Source organism: Seriola aureovittata, chromosome 12, assembly GCF_021018895.1.
Source record: "Seriola aureovittata isolate HTS-2021-v1 ecotype China chromosome 12, ASM2101889v1, whole genome shotgun sequence".
Lineage (NCBI taxonomy): Eukaryota > Metazoa > Chordata > Actinopteri > Carangiformes > Carangidae > Seriola > Seriola aureovittata.
Genome location: NC_079375.1, coordinates 19,488,083 through 19,507,603, shown reverse-complemented (window position 1 = coordinate 19,507,603; position 19,521 = coordinate 19,488,083). Strand labels below are relative to the sequence as shown.

The 19,521-nt window shown below is 41.1% G+C and overlaps 3 protein-coding genes across 5 annotated transcripts; all 3 read right to left on the bottom strand.

Annotated features, from left to right (window-relative positions):
• Nucleotides 1–41: 41 nt before the first annotated feature.
• agfg1b (ArfGAP with FG repeats 1b) lies at nucleotides 42–8,368 on the bottom strand. 2 transcript variants are annotated; one of them, XM_056390828.1, is made up of 12 exons: nucleotides 7,947–8,367; nucleotides 5,960–6,053; nucleotides 5,542–5,657; nucleotides 4,760–4,898; nucleotides 4,486–4,642; nucleotides 4,194–4,301; nucleotides 3,453–3,597; nucleotides 2,980–3,059; nucleotides 2,781–2,873; nucleotides 2,410–2,568; nucleotides 1,764–1,858; nucleotides 42–1,581 (listed from the first exon to the last, which is right to left on the bottom strand). In XM_056390828.1, the coding sequence occupies exons 1-12, from the start codon at nucleotides 8,336–8,338 to the stop codon at nucleotides 1,522–1,524; spliced, it is 1,638 nt and encodes a 545-aa protein (XP_056246803.1). In that variant the 5' UTR covers nucleotides 8,339–8,367; the 3' UTR covers nucleotides 42–1,521. The 2 variants fall into 2 exon arrangements, with proteins under 2 accessions (XP_056246803.1, XP_056246804.1); XM_056390829.1 differs by lacking the exon at nucleotides 4,194–4,301 and having other exon boundaries at nucleotides 7,947–8,368.
• Nucleotides 8,369–8,494: 126 nt separating this feature from the next.
• Nucleotides 8,495–12,833, bottom strand: zgc:110269 (probable flap endonuclease 1 homolog). Its single transcript, XM_056390830.1, has 11 exons — nucleotides 12,586–12,833; nucleotides 11,811–11,877; nucleotides 11,451–11,553; nucleotides 11,166–11,220; nucleotides 10,969–11,030; nucleotides 10,708–10,844; nucleotides 10,412–10,472; nucleotides 10,174–10,305; nucleotides 9,931–10,076; nucleotides 9,694–9,826; nucleotides 8,495–9,398 (listed from the first exon to the last, which is right to left on the bottom strand). The coding sequence occupies exons 1-11, from the start codon at nucleotides 12,665–12,667 to the stop codon at nucleotides 9,342–9,344; spliced, it is 1,035 nt and encodes a 344-aa protein (XP_056246805.1). The 5' UTR covers nucleotides 12,668–12,833; the 3' UTR covers nucleotides 8,495–9,341.
• Nucleotides 12,834–12,918: 85 nt separating this feature from the next.
• LOC130178515 (mitochondrial fission factor homolog A-like) lies at nucleotides 12,919–18,912 on the bottom strand. 2 transcript variants are annotated; one of them, XM_056390834.1, is made up of 7 exons: nucleotides 18,759–18,912; nucleotides 17,891–18,112; nucleotides 17,574–17,752; nucleotides 16,208–16,299; nucleotides 15,902–16,072; nucleotides 15,326–15,401; nucleotides 12,919–14,747 (listed from the first exon to the last, which is right to left on the bottom strand). In XM_056390834.1, the coding sequence occupies exons 2-7, from the start codon at nucleotides 18,105–18,107 to the stop codon at nucleotides 14,616–14,618; spliced, it is 867 nt and encodes a 288-aa protein (XP_056246809.1). In that variant the 5' UTR covers nucleotides 18,108–18,112; nucleotides 18,759–18,912; the 3' UTR covers nucleotides 12,919–14,615. The 2 variants fall into 2 exon arrangements, with proteins under 2 accessions (XP_056246809.1, XP_056246810.1); XM_056390835.1 differs by having other exon boundaries at nucleotides 17,577–17,752.
• Nucleotides 18,913–19,521: the final 609 nt, after the last annotated feature.

The following is a 19,521-nucleotide window of genomic DNA, read 5'->3' as shown; positions in this document are numbered from 1 at the left end:
TTAGAACAACACTTTTAAAACAGAGCTACACAAATTCATCATTGTAGTTAAAAATCTTTTAATTTATTTATACATATATTTATATATGTACACATTTACTTACCTATTCTTGTAAAGACAAGAAACACATAGTCAAATTCATTGTTAGTCATTGGTGGCACAATTAAGACCCTACTTCTCCAGAGTCAGAGGTGGATCCAAGAATGTAATCATCCATAAATTAATCTGATCCTTTCCTTTGCCTTATTTTAAAGCAAACTGAAGGGAGTTCAATATTTCTCCTCATCCTGTTTTTCTCTCCAAAAGGCGTTTCAATCACAAGGCAAAGAAGAAGACAGATATCAAGGGAGTGTAGTGAATACAATGTAACTAACATTTCCTAAGTATTTTGTTTTCAAGTGTTATAAATTTTTTTGTCTGGGCCGGGTCTGGTAAACCAGTCATTCCCTGTCAATAGGACAAGTCACCTGAAACCTATGAAAACAACACTTTGTTTTGAAGTAACCCAATTTGGATCACACCCACAACTCTGAAGCTTTCCTAACAATCTTTCCCTTTGTCTTTACCAAACTCATGAAATGTAGTGAACGTCTGCTATTTGCTCCTCTGACATCTACAACCAGCAGCAGAGAGGTTACTGAGTGTACTGAACTATTTTATCATTGTTTTATAGTTTAAGCAGGGTAACAGGACAAAGAAATACTCATCGCCTGCACTTCTTGTCTCAGTACTCCATTTGTGCTCTAATAAACATGCCTGCCCCTTTACCAGCTGGGACAAAGCATCTGAAGTCTCTGCTAGCCTTATAATGAGAAAGCTGCCCCTTTATTCTCAATTTCATCAATATTTAAAACAATAACTAATAGTCCAGGATCAATGCTGTGTCTCATCCACCTGCTTGGGATGTTGTTCTAATTTAAACAGACGAGGGTTTGGTTGCTTTGGATTATAGGCAACTTCAGACTCTTAGGAAAAGCACTCTGGATCCGTAAGTTAATAAAGGACATTTTGCATCTTAATGCCAGTATAGTAGCAATTATGCTAAAATAACAAATAGAAATCCCTTTTGAAAACGAAATACCTGCATCACCATGGCTGCTTCAAACCATAGATCATGGATTTGGATGGAACCCTGTTAATAATCTTAAAAGTGTATACCCTTACTTACGTAGATAGTTTGTAGTGGTTTTTTTCCACAAGGTGTGTGTTAACTCAGTCCTTGTTATACATAACATGTACTTAATTTCGATTACAAATGATATGCACAGAGCTTACAGTCATAAACAAAAAATAAAAAGCATATAATGTATTGTATATAGTCCAAACAGTACACCCCCAATAACAGTCCCTTAGTCTTCAATATAGTCCTTTGTACTCCTTCATAGTGTTGTAAACTTTTTTTATGAAAAAAAAAAAAAGAAGTCTTTTTTAAGAAATGTACTGCCACTAATTGTGTGACGGAACGGGTGCGTTGAGTATGTGCTGCATGCTGCCCTCTGCTGACGAGTACGTGGAGCTGTGCTACAGGAAAGGGTTGGTGGATGAACCCCCTGAAGGGAATGAGCCAGCTGGGGCTCCTGCCTGAAATAAGAGAAAAAAAACATTACTGCTGTAAGACAATCCCTTCGAATTAAATGTTATACATAGCAATGTTTTCAATGAAATAAATCAATTCAGTTGTTTTCTTAGACTAATAAAGTTCCTTTACACCTCCTTTTACATTCTTGAAAAAGCTGGGAAAACAAAAGACAAAGCATGCTCACCATGAATGGGTTATTGGACATGCCAGGGCCAGCCATGGGCTGCCCAAAGGGCGTCATGGAGGGCTTGTTCTGACTGTAGACTGGGAATGCAGGGCCTATGTGACAGGGTGACAGAGGGAACAGGTTGAGTCTGCTGTCTCCAACAGTTAAGTAATGTCTAATGAGAGTTTGTATTTTTCTTTTATGTCATTGTAACTGTTATATCAACAGGGATGAAGAAAATGTCCAGAAAGAGTTAAACAGTCATTTTACAATGAAACTTTTAAGGGATTAAGACTCTAAAGGGAAAAAAGAGCCAAGCCCCAGGGTGTCAGCTTGCATTCAGGTGTGAACAGAGCATTTTGAGATGTCACATTTGTCACATTGGTTCTTGGCAGCTGTGTTTTTTGTACTTTGTAAAGAGCAGAACCTTAAAGCGTTGCACCCTAAATGCAACCTTTTGTCACTGTGCAGTAGCTGCCACTGACAAGTCACAATTTTAATTTTCTGCAGCCAGACTTAAAACTCAGGTCTCAATGCAGAAGGCTATATGGACAAATAGTATATACAATTCACGCTGGGGAAAAGGCAGATGACATATATCACTGACAGGTACTGCACAGGTGGAACAGGGTAGGAGGACAGGGGGATATGGGAGGCCACTAACCATTAGACTGAGGGTGGTAGGCCCCAGGCTGAGCGTAAGGGATGGGGGCCTGGCCAGGGAATTGCTGCTGGAAGTTTCCGCTGAAACTGGTCGGGAGGCAGTAGGAAGATGCATTCCCAAAGCCGGCAGGCATGCTCATAGAGCCAGTACCGAACGAGGCTACGAGACACACAAAACGTGTGTACAGTGAATGCACACACACACACACAAACACAAACACACAGACACACACACACATAAGCAGGAGTAAATTCTAGGTTCTTTGGCAAATCACAAGGCTACTTGGCAATGTAACTGGGTTACATCAAACTAACACAAATGTCTAAGAAAAAAAAAGAGTCTTATGAATTACTCCAAATTTATGCACACACCTGCAGCTGGAGCTCTGCCATTGGTCTGGAAAGGGTTGGTGGCCATCTCCGGGGCAACAGCTGCAGCAACAAAGGGATTTGTGGATGGGACGGCTAGATGAAACACAGGAGTAAGTTACCACATTGAGTCTTCGACCTACATGTGTAAATGTACCACTCTCATTCTGTATGCATCATTGTAGTCAATCATTATTACCACCTCCAAAGCCAGGCTGCATGCTGGGTAACACAGGTGGATTCTGGGCTGGCGATGAACCAAGTACTGGTCCAAATAGGTTCCTGTGAGACAATGCCCAGATTAAATGTTTTTACATCCATGAACACATTAATTAACCTTTATAACTGAGTCACTGACACTGCCACCTTTCTTTTAATCAATCAGTTGAGCTGTGAAATGAGATCCTATTCACTTTAGAGCGGAAAACATTGACTGGATTGGAGGATTTTAGTTTGGATTTAAGTTCATGGATACTCATTTTATCCAAGTAATATGATCAACCACCATTTCACCATGTGAACATTAATCACCAACACACATTACACAGTAAATTACTCAAATTAATGTGATTAATGTATAAAATAGAGTATAGTATGTCCTGGTGCAGAGGAACCACATGCAGGAAATGAACTGTTTCTGTTGAATATTTGTTAGCAGTTGTCTCAGTCTCTCACCCTTGCACATTGCTGCCTGTGGAGGCAGAAGAGCTGAGCTCGTTGTCTAACTCAGCCAGAGCAGCATAGCGATCCTCTGTGCGGCTCCCTGTCTGGGACTGGGCAGGGACGGCACTAGACATTGACGGAATTGGCACACCTCCCCCTTTTGACAATTAAAAAAAAAAAAGATACTCAAACATCAAGAGCTACATGACACACACACAAACAAACAAACACACACACACACACACACACACACAACACACACACACACACACACACACACACACACACACACAAATAATAAAAAAGATGAGGAACTAACTGACTGATGACTCAGTAAAAAGCTTGGTATTTTGTAACACATATACAATGTGAGGTTTAGAAAAAGATGTCCACTGGGTGTCTGCCTTCACAGCACGTCTGAGATGTCTTTTTCAAATTAATTCAAGCTGAAAGGATGGTGGTGTGTTCCCATCACACCTAGCAGCTTAGTTTAGCATGTGTTACGTGCTCAATAGCGTAAAAACCCTTAAATTTTTATCCTAGAGAAATTTGCTTCCATCAAGTTTTTAACAGTTGCTTAGCAACAGCAGCAATGACGGCCAGCACATGCTCTGAGCATCTGTAGAGAATTTTGTGGATACAGAAAAGGCTTGGACAGTGGACACAGTGGGTGAGAAATTAATAAGAAAAATATTGGGTTGAGGGTGAGTGTGTGTGGAGAGGGAGGAAAGGCAATGGTGGTGAGGGGGGTACCTGATGAAAAGGACTTTGAGGGGGGTGACGTGCTCAGATGGGATGGAATTGCAGTGTTTCCAAATGCCTCAAAGTTGGCAAAGTTGGTGTTTGAATTACCCTGAGGTGCTGCATCCACACAAAAGGAAAAATTAACACAGGCAATGAATGTGGAAATAAAAACAATGGCAGGGAAATGCATGGGTTGATGACAAACCAAAGAATACATACTGTTATATATTGGTATTGAGTATATTAGCCTTTGAGTGAAATATTGGACACTCTGGGGGCCTTTGAGAGAAAGGTATCTTACCCGATTGGCTTGGAAAATGTGCAAAGTTGGCAAAGTTGGAAGAGCTGGCAGTTTGAGTGGGTGGAGCAGCAAAGATGTCTCCTCCCAGGTCTGAGAGCAAGTCAAATTTCTTCTCCTGAGCAGCGCTGTGGGCCTGCGAACGACCTAGCCCTGGAGACTGGGTGTTAACAGTAGAAAAAAAAAACTGGTTTCTAAACTTTTCTACTTCTAAATTCCAAAAGAGACAATATGGAAAAAGGTGATAATTAATGGGCTCAGTGTGCATTTCTTTTACCTGGCGCAGAGGGGTTTTGTTGAGCTGCAAGGTTTTGAGGGGTTGCACTTCTGGGGTGCTGCCAGTGCTGCTGGCTGAGGAGCCGGACACAGAGGCCTGGACACTCGCTACTGCCCTTGCCTGGTCTGGAGGAACATACCTAGACATCCAGGAAAGAGCACAAACACAAATATACAGACATGTTTAGTCCTAACAGATACAGCTTTCGTCATATGATCTCATTGAGGCCCTGATTTAGCTGATTATGTTAAGTAAATGTTAAGTAAATGATCATACAGGGCATTCCTTCATACATAGGAGTGTTTGAAAGTTGTGCTTTTTTTCCCACCAACACTGCAGTGAAAGAGGAAAGTGACACGTGAGCATAAAAAAGTCCAAGACAATGAAGAGTATGCTATCATACTGAATCATATGGTTAACCAAGTCCATAACTGCAAAATGGTTTTTGGCAGAGGTGATACTTTACTCTCAGAACTCTTTCCCTTTGCATCACAGCTGATAGTAACACGGCAGCATTAACCCAGTGACCTCCAGAACTTCTGACACTGACTTTTTAGCACTTCTTTCTACCTTTTAAACTACATTTAAGCAGTGTGTGCCCAAGTAAAAAAAAAAATATTACTTAAATCAACATTTCAGCCATTTATACAATGTGTATCCACAGGGTGAAGAGCTGACATAAGAGTAGTCATGAGTGCTGGTTTGATCCTGATGTGTTCTTTTAACATCAGGTTTTCATTTGGTCAAAACTTATCAAGAAAACAAACACAAAAATATGTTACCATCTTTTCTTTTCGTATTTTTCCTGAAGGAACTCTTTTACTTTCTGTGGTTCTCGGAAATCTGGAACAACTGATGTCCTGTCGTCATAGAGGCCCAACCAGATGTGTTTACAGACCTACAGGGGGGGCAAAGGAATGAGAAGAGTGGGTGGTAAGGAAGGGATTGGGGTGGGGGTGGGGGTGGTGGCAAAGCCGGGAGAGAGGTGAGAGAAAGTAAAGGGAAGGGGGGGAGGGGATGATGAGAAATGGGAGAGAAAAAAAGAGGGAGAGAGGAATGCCAATAAAGTTGACTAAGCAGCGCTAACAAAATGCCAAGATGCAACCGCAGAATAAAACACAGATATCCATGACTCTAAAAATAATGTTTAACAACGTGAAATGTGGTGCGGAGTCATTTTTTGTCAAGTGTACATGATACCTCATTGCTGTGTTTCTGTAGGAACTCAATTTCCTGCTGTGTGAATGTGGTCATAGAGATGGACTTCACTCTGTGTGGGGGATTCAGTCCTCGCCTGTGTGTGGAGGAGGTATACGTTAGCCGAGGACAAGAGAGGCAGGATGCAATCAGCAGTGTATATCAATGGTCTACAAGTGATATTAGTTTAAATCCTCTTGTGTTTAGAAAGTTTTTTTCTGATGAAAAAAACATAATAAAGAAGAATCTGTGACAAGGCTGCTGAAGAGTAGGAGGACAGATTAACTGTTTATTCACATTATATAGAGAGAAAAAACCTACAAGATTGTGCCAAGAGGATTTCGATCTGTCCAGCAGACAACACCCTCTATCCTCAAACCCTCAACAGAGATAAGAAAAAAATCCACAAACACTTCCATATCCCTCAGTTTACAGTAAGGACAATCATGGAGAGATTATACATAGTTGTAAACCGCCCTTGACCATGCAGTCTTCAAAAACTGAACGTCTGTGTGAGAAGGACACTAGTGAAGGAGGCAAAAGGCATGTGGCCACTCTGAAGGAGCTACACGTCTCCATGACTGAGATAGGTCAAGAGTTGTGTCCACAACTGTTGCTTCACCAGTTGCGACTTTACAGCAGACCGATAAAGACAAAACTATTACAGAGAGAAAAACGTAACATTACATCTGGGTTAGTGTTTGCCAGAGAGGGATGTGGGCAACTCTGAAACAAAGTGGAAGAAGTTTCTATGGTCTGATGAGATCAAAACAAACCAGCTCCAACAGGAAGGATTGTTGAAGAAGAAAGTCGAATGACGTTAGCTCAATAGAGGAAAACCTGCTGCAGCATGTAACAGGAGTGACTGAAAACCAACAATGTTAATGTCCCGGTGAAGAAAAGTCAGAGTTTGTGGCAGGATTTGAAAATTGCTGTTCACAGCAACATGAGAGCGCTATAATAGTTTTGAAAAGAAGAATGAGGAAAAAAAACAGTGTCCAGATGTGCAAAGCTGATACAGACATATCCACATAGACTCAAGGCTGTGAATGTTGCCTCTAATAATACTGACTACAAGAGACTGAATACTTATGCTGTACTTCATTTAGATGACATGGTAGATGTTTGACATTCAAGTGTCACTTTTTGTTATTCGAAAGCCAAATTAACTCACTGTGATTTAACGTTGCAAAACAATAAATTAAGAGAAAAGCATACACTGGCTTGATGTATGCCTGCAACAATTTCAGTCAAACACATGTAGCATACTGGCAGCAAGATCAGCAGAAATGTTGGCCTCAACATCAGCAACTATCTGGGCGTGGGCAGTGAGGATATTGCATAAATTAGACTCATTTCCTAATTTCTGGTTATGATTTCATAATATTCTGCGTTTCTTATGAAGAAGTGGTTTCAGGAGACAGCAACTAGAGCACGACCCACTGCCCCACTTTGTCTTTCCACTACTTACTGAGCTGAGAGTCCCACCCTGCTCCTGCTTATCTGGAGGTGTGTGTATTGTGTGTTTGCCTTGTCGGAGGTCTAGCTAAAGTTCAACCAGAGGAGGTGCCTCAGTGGCGGACTGTTTTTAAATAAAAGGTGGTCAAATATTTGACTGGTAGGTATACGAACCTAACGTTTGGCGTGCTAACCTTGACCACACAGGCAAAAAGCCACTGAGACCACCAGTGACACTCAGACTAAATGTGTCTATAACACTTCATCTTAATCACACTGAAGCAAAGCTATCAACACACCGACCTGCCGACACCACCCAGCCCAACCCGACGGCCTCGGGGGGGGGGGGGGGGGGGGGGGGGTGGCGTCAACGTTACCTGTCCTGACTTTAACGCTAGCTAACGAGCTAACGGTACCGCCAAGTCAGTGGTGGACCGCACAAAAAACCGTAACCGACAGCGGTACCTTGTTGTTGCCTGTGGGGCACTGTAAACCCATAAAGACGACACTGTGACCCAGAAGATAAACTCACAAGATCCCAGAGCAGGTGGTACAGACGAAGGAGCCCACTGTCATGTTGACATAGGTCGGGCCGCGCTGGTCGCAGTCGAAGCATTTCCTATTCGCGGGCAGGCTAGTCATTTCCCGGAGCATCTTCAGATGAGTCTCCTCCTGCTTTCGCTTCGCGCTCGTCGCCATGGCCGAAGAACAGCGGACTGGTATCACCGGGGGGGAAAAAGTTTGGTCGAGGGACCGGGGGGCAGGGTGGGTGTCCTCGGGGGGCAGGCTTGCCGCGTACGACGGCCGTGGCCAGGCAGACACCTTGCTGAGAGGTCTATCGGGGGGAGACTGGGCGACTGACAAACCGCTTCTTCTACAGGGAAACTGTGGGAAACAGAGCAGCTTCACAAACACCGGCGCCATCTGTTGGTTTGGAATGACGCCTCCTGTTTTGATGAAAAGTTACACCTCTTTGGAAATAGTTCAGACAAAAAAAAAAAAAACATTGCATTTGTAGTTGCAGTGTTTGGCCCAACTCTCGTCCAAGCACTTTCACAATAACAACATCACACAAGTAAATAAACTTCAACATTATTTTACTTCAATAGAGCACACAGCATTCACATGAGATCTTCATATAAAACATAGAGTTTGGTCTGTGTATACTGTTTTCACAAGACATGGATTTAAACATCTCACTATCTCTTTTATACATTAATCCACTTTAGTGGATGTGTTAAAATTCAAGTCTCTGGTCTCTGTCTTGGCATCCTTTACACAACAGGTGCTCATTGAATATCTAGTGATGAGACATCCCCTGTCTCCAGTTTTGGCTTGGGGGAAGTCCTCCCTGACAGTGATCACACTGTTCTCTTTCATAGCCGTCAGCCGCCTGCTCTGCTTTTCTTGGTGGCTTTGCAGGAAACTGCTGGGTGCACTGAAGAACCCCTCAGTGTACTGCATTGTTGCAGACACTGCTGTTCAGACAAGATCAGATTATTGTATTGTCATTGGGGGTAGTGCTCTCATGCAGAGACAAAGCCTTGAAGTCAGTGTCTTGCGAAATGCCTGTTTTGGCTTCTTCTAAATTGGGTGAAAACTAGAACGCAATTGGGAAGTACTCTGTAAATGGAAATCCATAATCCAACATGTAAAGCTGCTGCCTCTGGAACAACTGAAATTTCTATATTATTAGTTTAGCCTAAAATTGGCCCCACTGACTTTCTCTCAGCGCAGGAATGTAGCATGATCTTGTGTTAAAAACAAAATCATTTTATGGCACAGATCTGAGACTGTGATCACAGATTTGAGTACTGTCTGTCAAATTGGTGCATGATTTTTTTTTTAGATATACAGACAGGGAGATGGATGAAAAAAACATCCTTCCTTTGTTGGTGGAGACAACAACCAGGAGACGGCGGCAGCGTCATTTTGACTTTGGTCTCTTTGTGTTGCTGCTTAAAGAGTCTGCAGCTTCCACAGGCTGGAGGAAGAAAGACAGAAAGCACAGCTGTTCAGACAGATCAACACACCAGATTTGAAACTACTGAAAATTTGCCCCCCAAGAACAAATACAAAGACCAAATTTTCCTGCTTTATGACTGCTTGACTGGAATAGGCGATCATGATTGATCAAAGGTAATTTTAAATAGTTTCTCTTTTTAATTTAATCATCATAGCTTTTCATCTAATAAATCAAGTTCCAAATCAATTCAAAAGGCTTTAAAAATGCACATATAGAATATTTTTTTTGTTAATGATTGTTATGTTATATTCACCTGCCCCCTCTTTCTGGTAACCCTAAAGAAGTCCTCCATTTTTGTTTGCTTAGTACATCCCGCTGCTTTTTCCTTTTCCCGTTCCTCCCGTGTCTTACGGAACTTCTCCATTCGACTACGGACCCTCTCCTCCCTAAAAACATAAATACGGCTCATACTAGTCTTTGAAAGAGACAAAGAAGCATGAAGACATGGAGGCTGGGCTTGAGCAAAAATGAGGCCATTATGAGTACATACTTTACGTATTTGACGTGGCAGAGAAACTTAACCAAGGCTTCTTCATCTGGCTCAGTCCAGATGAGTTCAGGAGTTTCAATCTGTGGTGCATCCAAGAATAACTTCCGTGCTTCTTTGTATTTCCAGAAAAGTGGCACAGGATGGGTCTGAAGGGAAGCAGATAGTATCTTTTTACATCTTACATTTTTTGGTAAAGCAATTTACAGAAATAACAACCAAGACCACAAATAGTCCATCTAGTACCTTTCTGTTGACATTCAAAACCACATTCTCAATAGTGCGGTGCTTCTGGATCAGTGTCAGAGCTCTTCTAGGACCCAAACCGGCTATCTTGTCACAGTAGTCGCACCCCAACAAAATACACAGGTCAACAAACTGGTGGAAGAAAACAGCAAAAGAAGGAAAGTTAAAGTACATATTTCTGTAAAGTGCCTTCACGAATATGCTTCCAAAGACATCTTAATGAATATTTCAGTCTTACCTCCTCATGACTAATTTGGAGTTTCTGCAACAGCTTGGGTAAAGAATATTCAATCACTTCACTGTGAAGAAGAAAAAGAAGAAAAGCTCAGCATTAGATAAGTTTGGAAACAACCCAGTCCATCCTTCAATTTAAGATATAGATTGGATTTCTGTATTGAACAAAAAAATAAATGAATAAATAAATAACATCAGTATCTATGATATGCATCGGAAAATTAACAGCATCAAGGTGAATTACACTAGCAACCGGATTAAACCATCCTTTGAGCAACACATGAATTGCACAGTTCTCACCTGTCCTTCTTGGCGTTCAGCTGGCGAATAAGAATATTGGCTCCGAATGGCAGTGAGTCCATGTCCTCTGATGCTACCGCATCCACAGTCCCCGCTCTCACCAGCCAGGCGCACATTGCTTCAGCATCCCCTGGAGCCTGGAGCACAAGACGCAGAGAAAGACAGGTTAATGAAAAATAAAAATGCAGGCAATGCGAGATAGACAGATATACTATGTACATATACATACAGTATATACATAGAGAGACAGAGGGATCACACCTGGATGAACGGTACACCGAGAAGCCTCAGGAGTTGGAGACAATCCTTGGTTTGGGATGATGCTACATTTAGCACAAAAGAGTCAAGACGCACTTATTCATTCAAATAATATTTCCAGTGCATATCCTAGGAATGTAAGGGCTTCTAAGACTACTTAAACTTCAGAATCTGCACTTTTTGTTTCCATTTAGATTTACCTATGCCTGTGCGGTTAGGGAATCTCCAACCAGCTGTCTCAGCTCGCTTCTCAAGCTGCGGGAAAAACAGGAGGCTGGATCAGCATGGGTCACAGTCGTCTCTACCACTCTACAGGTATCTGCTGTATCTATCATATCGCACCAGTCAAAACATGTAAGGAGACTAGTTCTACTGGCATTTTGAGCACATGAGATAAGAATTTAGATTAGTCTCTCTCAGACCCGTGACTGTCTCATACACACTAGGAGGATATAGTTGGTATCAGGTCTCAAGGTGTCACTTACAACAGCTGCCTTTTCCCCGGGAGGCTTTCCGTCAAACACAAAGACCGGTTTTATGCCATGCTCCAAGAAGGTGAGCGTGCGGAAGAAGAGACCTGTCAGGGGGCTGGAGAGAAGAAATAAAGACCATTTCACACCAAGTGACCAAAAGCCAGAAATACCAACACATTATAAAAAAAACTGTGACACATTATTTTCAATTGCTAATCACAGCTGTATGGTTATAGTTTGTGGTGTTGGATTGAATTGTTTATGGGTTGTTTCTGATATTTATGTTCATGAAATAATAGAAACATCAATGTAGTCCCATGCACCAGCAGCACAGAGCACAGCCTGAGAAGAGTGACTCATTCAGGAGCTCACCTGAGTGCAGGTGTCGCTGCACGGAACTGGTTCACAACAATGGAGGTATCCAGTGCGATTACTTTTCCTGTGGAGTATAAAACAGCAGCAGCAGCAGCATCATAAGCATCTTTAATTCATAGTCACAAATGGTTTGTCTATCATATCCACTGTATTAACTGATTACATTCATAAAAGAACAGTATTCAAGTAGATCCACAGTATGAAGTACTGTCACTCCTAGTCTACTCCACTGTATTTCATGTGTAAGTTTCAGTCCATTACATAACAATACAAGGACTGTGACAGTACTTCATTTACCTGGCAGCAGTTTAAATTACTGACTTCAAGAGACCTTGTATCCTTATAAAATGTATGTAAGAGAAGTGGTTATCCTCATCTTACGGTGGCCACGTGTTTTGTATTTAAAATCTATCAATAGCAAAGTGTTAGTCGGTTAGTAAGTGAAGTACAGGTACAATGTACAATAAATACTCGAGTACAAGTACAAGTAGCTCAAAATTGTACTTGAGTAAATGCTATTAGTTTTCATTATTGTAATGGCAACATTTTAGTGCTGACACTGCTAATGTTTTCTTTTATTTGTGAAAGTTTCCAAGGGCGTGGTCGCACTTTTAAAGAAGTTTTGTTTTGTCGGGTGGAAAAATGATTTGTAACGTCAAAGCTAAGCTACCAAGTACCAAGTATGCTAACCGTAGCAATTAGCAACATCCGGTATTTGACATGGCGAAGAATTCAGCGTGCTAATAAAACAAATACATATGTTGAATGTCACCTGTGTAGTCACTGATATCCTTATGAGAAATGGCATCGTGAGCATCTAAGCGGATCAAATCTGCCAGCTTCGTGATCCCCATTGTGCTGCCAGCACCTCTGTTTACTGTTTCAAGGATGCTTCCGGTGAAAGACCATAACAAGAAAAGGTCAGCGTTAGGTTTTGCTCTGATTAATTTCCGTGTGCTGATGATCTTCGGTTGGAAAAATGATCTCCTCTTTAATTAAACAGCCATATAAATATTTCCATCCACAGAGCACTTCCTGGTGTTGCACACCAGCCGACAGAGCAGCAGGGGTCAGTATTGTACAGAAACAAAGGTCTGCAAAAAAATTTAACATCCATCATTTATTACAGCGAAAATATTTACAAACAATGAATGTATTCATATATTACAAAGAAAGTAAAATATATAACTTAAAATTCCAGCTTTAATTGATAAGTACACTGTATAACAGAAGAAAAATGATCACTGCAACGTTTTGCTGATGCCCTTGCTATGTGTGATAAACCTCCATGAAATCATTTTATTATTCAAAAATAATGGCATCAATATATCATGTATATATTCATCTATTACAAATCATCATACACACAGTAGCTCTAATATCACACTGTATGATGGATAAAACCACACAGTCCATGCTCTTAGTCCCTATGTAACTTAATGGAAAAACGAATGGTCAAATTCTCTGGAAAAACAAGCTCGAACTGTATAAACAGCACGAGAACACATTATTCATTCACAGATAACATCCCCAGCACCCTACCTTCAGTAGTTTTGTTGCCCCTTCATCAAGCTCGTATCACAATCACTGTGCATGAGACCGCCAAAGAGGTAAAAAATATATATATATTAAGGACTAACTACACCATTACAACAATAGGCTATTCAAGTACCGTACACAAATGTTTTGGGTAATGAGGAACTCAAAGGACATTCAAGGTTAATGTTATGGCATCTCTGGATTTAGTCATCTTACTTTGACACTTAAAGAATAGCAATTTTTGACCAAACTGATGAATTTCAACTTCAAATAGGTCAGGTCTGACATTTGGTCCTGTGACTGTAGTTCCAGCTGTGGCCTAGGTTCCCAAAACATTTGCTGCTTAAGTAAATCCTTGTTTCCCCTCTAATCGTTCTTCTCCTGAGGCTAACAGCTCTCCTTCACAAACTTTGTTCACTCTCACGAAGACGAACGATGGTAAGCATCACTGTAACATCTGTTGTTGGTATGTAAAAGATTAATCAAGCCTAAAGGTGCAGTCTATAACATTTTCCTAGCTCTTTGCACAAAATATCTATAAGGGTTTGCAATCTTTTGGCCCGTTGCCACTTTAAACTCATCTCCACATGACCTGTATAACATTTAGTTTCTCCTAAACCCAAGTGATCATCAGAGAAGTATTCGAAAGGTGGAGAAAGCTTCAGACTCAAATGTCAGCTGATTTAAGGTTGACGTTATATTCTCTGGAAAGCAACCTATGTTGTAGCTAATTTTAGCCTAATAAGGCATCTGATAGTTGTGTGCTACAACATAGCAAAGCTCTACTTACTACATCAAAGCAGATGCTAACATTTTGGAAACATTCAACTGTAGTGTCATTGTGCTTTGTCTTGCTCGTCGTTTACCAGTTTATACAAGGGTGAGATACATAGATGAAACTTTCATGTGAAGTCTGAGACCTTTAGCTTTACTCCTACACCTCACCAAACATCACTGTGACCTTGCCGATAGTTATTGTCTGCTATTGTGAAAATCTGTAACATTGAGTAGATATATTAAACATTATCTACGCTGGCTCAGGTCTTACCTTGACAGTGTTAAACTTGAAATTTGTAAGTCAAATCTCAAAATAGAATTTGTTATAAAAACATAGAGGGTTGTGGTTTAGGACATTTCCAATGTTGTTATAGTTTCCTGTGGTTTCCTTTAGATGTTATTAGAGGCCCATGTTTTAATGGCTGCACCTTTAACAAGGAATTGCTTTGGCTTCCAGTGTTTTGGGAGGCTCAGTTCAGTCCCACCTCAGCGACGGAACCAGATCCAGGTGTTGATGAGCCAGAACGCCACAGTAGCAGAATACAGGATCACCTCTCGCTTTGAGCGCTCTTTGTTTTCTTCCTCCAGCAGCTGCAGGCGCCGGTTCAGCTTCACAATCTGAATGACCACGATGAAAAGATGTTTTCTCCCATGTAAAAGTGGTAACATTGTGCCAATGCTGGGCATGGGTAACATTTGTTCAGGTGTTTACATTGGATTGCCACCATCTGGTTTTCAATTTAAGTCTTAAATATGCAAGACAATATACAAGCAAAACTATAGTGACGATATCAAATTACCAAAACATGAAAAACCTCGTTTTTAATGGGATAATCTGTTCTCAAATAATTTCATATCAAACGATACAAGTGCAGCAGCAAGACTTAAACAATACTGTTAGTTTCAAAGAAAATACTTGTGTACTCTCTTACCAGCCTATTATGTGATTCATCCCTGTATTTGTACTTGCACTGTATTTGTTTGTTTACAGCTGAGTATTTAAAAGATCTGAGATGGTATTCATCAGCTTGTCAGCATGCCTTCACTGTACCCTAACGAATTTTAGCCCTAAGACAACAGGAGAAAATACTCACAACAGACACAATAAACACACCAGAGCAGCAGAGAAGCATATTATATCCATATGTCACTTATCAGTGACAAACACCGGCATTTAGGCCTGTGAGACATATTACCTGTCGTCGTAGTGAGGAAGCGTCTACCAAGCCAGACTCATCAGGGTTTATATCCAGGGCCAAGTCCAGGTGCGTCCTTCAGAGATGAACATATCTCAGTTTAGACAAATGACAACAGCAATGTACAAAATTAGTCTAGCTTGAGGGTTCACATCACTGCAAAAGCTTAAAGGACGTTTCTTTAACACTCACATCCACTAACATATTATGTTACACACATTTATATTTTGTATAAATGACAAATTCAGGTAGGTCAACTATGATAGTGTTTTTGGCTCACATAGAGCACAGGAGGAATGATGTTAATTGAGGCTGTGAAACAGCATTGTTCCTGTTTTAGTGAGAGATGCCAACACATCTCAAATCAGATAAACAAACAACCAGCACAATTTTCATGAGCATCACTTTACTTCCTCCTCTTCTGACTTCTTTCCTCCTCCATTACAGTTCTTCACCTCATGAGCTTTCCTTAAAGTTATGATGCTGTAAGGAGTTTATTTGTTTTCTTCATTTTAAGAAAATATCTCAACACAAACTTTGGGACTTCTGAGAATTACAGGGACAAAGAAGAGACACCTGCGGTGACTGTCATCCAGGACCTCAAGAACCTGCTGGTACGCTCGCCGTGTCGTTGACTGAATGTAAGACAGGAACCCTGCGGCTGTGAACAGGTTGATGCTCGCATCTTCGGGGGAACAGAGGGGGGGACACAAGCGGACCGGGGGGGCAGAAGGGGAAGGGGTTACACTGGCAGAGAGATGAGTGGGGAGGAAAAGCAGAGAAAGAAAGATATTTTTAAACCAACTACAAATGAACAAAGAATAAGAAATTCAAAATGTAAAGGCAGCATCAGTGACACTGTGCTGTAGCAGGTGTGCTTACCTTATATCACATCTGCTGATCTGACTGCTGTGGCGACCAGAAATGTTCTCGCTCGCACTGCGCTCTCTTCGAGACCGAGCATGAAAGTGGGCCTATTATTGATACAAAGATTTGAAATAATAGGTTACAATGACAAGACATGATTATAAGATTGCGGTTGAGGTTCCTAAGTATTGAAAATTGTGCTCATTTTATTTTCCACTGCACTTTTAAGAACCACAAAACCAAATAACAAGTATGAGCAGTCTCATTTTGAACGCCACTCCTCAACCACCGACAATGTCAAAACCTGCCGCACATAAATAATTGATTTGGTTTCTTCTCTAAGCACCACTGTGGCCATTGTATCCTTTAATCTCCATATACACTTTCTTCATTTCCTTACTTTTTTTTCCCTTCACTGGCTGGCAATGTAATCTGCTCTTTGCAACTTTTTTAATACACTTTTTCATTCCCCACAGCAAATTCAAGCACTTTCTGAATACTTTTCCTCTTCAAACAAAAATGAAGGCTTGCATCTCTTCATTTCTCTGACCTGAACCTGCATTTCTTTAAACAGTAGTTGATGTGGATAAAACGTGAAGATTACTAATAAGTATAGCTCATGTTTAGACATGTGATCAGAAGTTTGCTTGACCAGTCGTGAAGACACTTGTGAAACCAGCAGATTTGGTTTCATGACACGGCATGACTCATTAAATTCTGCAAACAGTGGTGTGCATCATCCCTCTATGTATCCCCTCATAACATCCAGTTAGTTGTATGCACCTCCACAAAAGTAAGACAAAATCTGCTCAAGCGTCTGATTTTCAGGAGAAAAACAAAGTTTCAAGTTTCGACTTCAGTCCACAGTTTCCTGTACAAACCAATGAATAGAAAAGCAGCTGCACTTCAGCATAAACATAACCAACTAAACAAGAAGAGTAGAATGATCAATTATTTTCTTTAAGACACATCTATCTGGTCTATATGAATTTTTTTTTTTAAACCTAAATATCCCTCAAATTTCTATATAAGCTTTTAATTTTCACCTTCAAAATCTCAGCTTTCTGCTCCAACTTCACAGTCTTACATCTGTCTCCACCTAATCTTATTAACACCCAAAATGTTATGACATCTACAATATTTTCACTGACAACATTACAGACGTAACTGAGTAATATTGCAGAATAATGCTATATTAAAAAACAAGCATTATTGTTGATCATGTACACAAGCACCAAGTTTTTGCTACTATTTCTATCATTTTGTAATACACATAATCGTGTAACGGCGGGATCAGTTTCAAGTTAAATTAATTAAGGAAACTGAATTCATAGAAATGAGAAATAAAAACATTTAACAGAAACCTTGGTGTAACTCTTACCACCTGGCTGGGATTGCTCTGTGAAGAGGCAGTTGGGTCAGTCTCGAGGGAGTCCAGTGGCTGCTCTGAAAGGGTGAGGATTCGTGGCGGGGCCTTCATGTTCAGGAGGTCCGCAGGAGGGACAGACTGAATCAGGTCCAAGTCTCTTGGACGAGCAAATCGAGCGTCCCCATCATCACCTGTGGGTGAAGTGAGGAGGAGAAGGACAGGAGGTCACACAGTTTTGGCATGGTGATACATACATAGCCCAACACCTCAGGACGACAAATTGCGTGTATTTTCTACCATGCAACTTATTACTGAAGTCCTGTCCTCACCTGCAACAACAATCCTCTCAGGAACCTGCATCAGGGTCGTGTGAGTGAGCAGTGGCTGCTGAAGGGACAGGGACCCTGCTTGGCTGTCAGAGGCCACCTTGAGGGTCTCGGGGATTCGCATGCGTTGGCTGATGCCTTCGGTGTACTCCAACTCATAATGGATGCGGTTCATCTCAGCCGCCTCTGCAGTGGGGGAGGTGAAGGTTGGCCCACTCATCCAGCCTGAAGACACACCAGACAGAGGGAACTGGAGTGACACTTGAAACACTCACAGTCTCAGACGTTAAAAATCACATCAAAACTCATATCTGTGAAACCTGGATGTTCGCCATCCCTCTCAAGTTAATGGTACTGGCCTGCTGGCAATGCCATCCTGATTTTGTCATTCAAGTTTAAAGCAGTGTTTAAATTCATATATATATAGTGGATTTATTCCTTGCCAACCGGTTCAGTCACAAGTGGTGCTGCTAAATACATGATCTCTGGCTCGTGTAAAAGGGCATGTCCTGTAGAGGGACCACACAAGCCCGACAAGGTGGAGGGTAGAAGGTGCAGCAGCAGCCACAGCTAAGAAACACCACATAACAATTAACATTTTCACGGTGTGTTTAATGAAGTTACATAACGCTGACATGAGGTGTAGCTGTTGTCGAAACATGGCTTCAATGTCACTGAATGAAACCCACGTAAGACGCCATGTCTAGCATGTACTTAGCTAATATCTAGCTAATATTAGTACGCGATGTCTGACAGGCATTAGCTGATGTTATCTTTATCACAACACGTTAGCCTCGCTGTTTGCAGTAACACGCTGGCTAACCGCAGCTATCGCGCGCTTTACTTGGCTTTAGCTTCAATGGCCACTTACCGTTAAGAGTTTAGCACCGGGGTTTAAAATGTCATGTGTCAAAATGCTGTTTTCTTCTGTAATATTTACAGCATCGGCCCGAGACGGACGACGGGTGACACAGAAACACGCACCGCCTCCAGCTAGTGTATCTATCTGGCAATAGCAAACCCCGGGTGTTCGCTGGGGCGGAGCTTATAAGCTACACCGTCACTCCAAGCGAGGCGCACCAGCAGGGACCTCCTGGGATCAAAAACGAGCGCACACAACTACTACACTCAAATTAGCCGTTTCACATGCAATGTTTATGTAACTGGCCTAATTAAAACAACATCATACAAAACTGTTTCTTTGTCAGCTGTAATTCAGTTTACTCATCATTGTCAGACTAATCTTTTCATGATTATTTTTCTAACACTGTCAAACATACAAAATATTAAATATCAAACCATTATGAGGTTTTACCTTGAAGATTTATGTCAAACGACTGTATTTTCTATAATGATGAATTCATGATGTCTTATTTCAATTCAAAACATTTTCTTGTCCCAGAAATGATGGATTCTTACATAAATACAATAACACCTATAGGAATATATATATATACTGTATATATGTATATGTAGTATGTGTTTGTTACAACCTGTAAACTTCAAGAAGAGAAACGTGTAAAACCACCAAAGAGAAACAACCTATGGCATGCTTCATTACCACAAATGAATGTATTGTGAATGTATTTAACAAAGATCACAATTAACTTCTGCGTTCATCAGTGATGCCCAGT

What these genes read in the sequence shown, in the direction of transcription:
- LOC130178515 (XM_056390834.1), bottom strand. Translation starts at nt 18,107, where the DNA reads ATGAGTGGGCCAACCTTCACCTCCCCCACTGCAGAGGCGGCTGAGATG. An exon ending in TGAGAGGATTGTTGTTGCAG is followed by an intron (nt 17,753 to 17,890) that starts GTGAGGACAGGA and finishes CTTCACCCACAG; the next exon opens with GTGATGATGGGGACGCTCGA. An exon ending in AGAGCAATCCCAGCCAGGTG is followed by an intron (nt 16,300 to 17,573) that starts GTAAGAGTTACA and finishes TATCAATAATAG; the next exon opens with GCCCACTTTCATGCTCGGTC.
- agfg1b (XM_056390828.1), bottom strand. Translation starts at nt 8,338, where the DNA reads ATGGCGCCGGTGTTTGTGAAGCTGCTCTGTTTCCCACAGTTTCCCTGT. An exon ending in ACCACCTGCTCTGGGATCTT is followed by an intron (nt 6,054 to 7,946) that starts GTGAGTTTATCT and finishes CTCCACACACAG; the next exon opens with GCGAGGACTGAATCCCCCAC. An exon ending in ACAGGCAGCAATGTGCAAGG is followed by an intron (nt 3,060 to 3,452) that starts GTGAGAGACTGA and finishes ATTGTCTCACAG; the next exon opens with GAACCTATTTGGACCAGTAC.
- zgc:110269 (XM_056390830.1), bottom strand. Translation starts at nt 12,667, where the DNA reads ATGGGGATCACGAAGCTGGCAGATTTGATCCGCTTAGATGCTCACGAT. An exon ending in CCGGGGAAAAGGCAGCTGTT is followed by an intron (nt 11,221 to 11,450) that starts GTAAGTGACACC and finishes TTTTTCCCGCAG; the next exon opens with CTTGAGAAGCGAGCTGAGAC. An exon ending in TTACCAGAAAGAGGGGGCAG is followed by an intron (nt 9,399 to 9,693) that starts GTGAATATAACA and finishes TTCTTCCTCCAG; the next exon opens with CCTGTGGAAGCTGCAGACTC.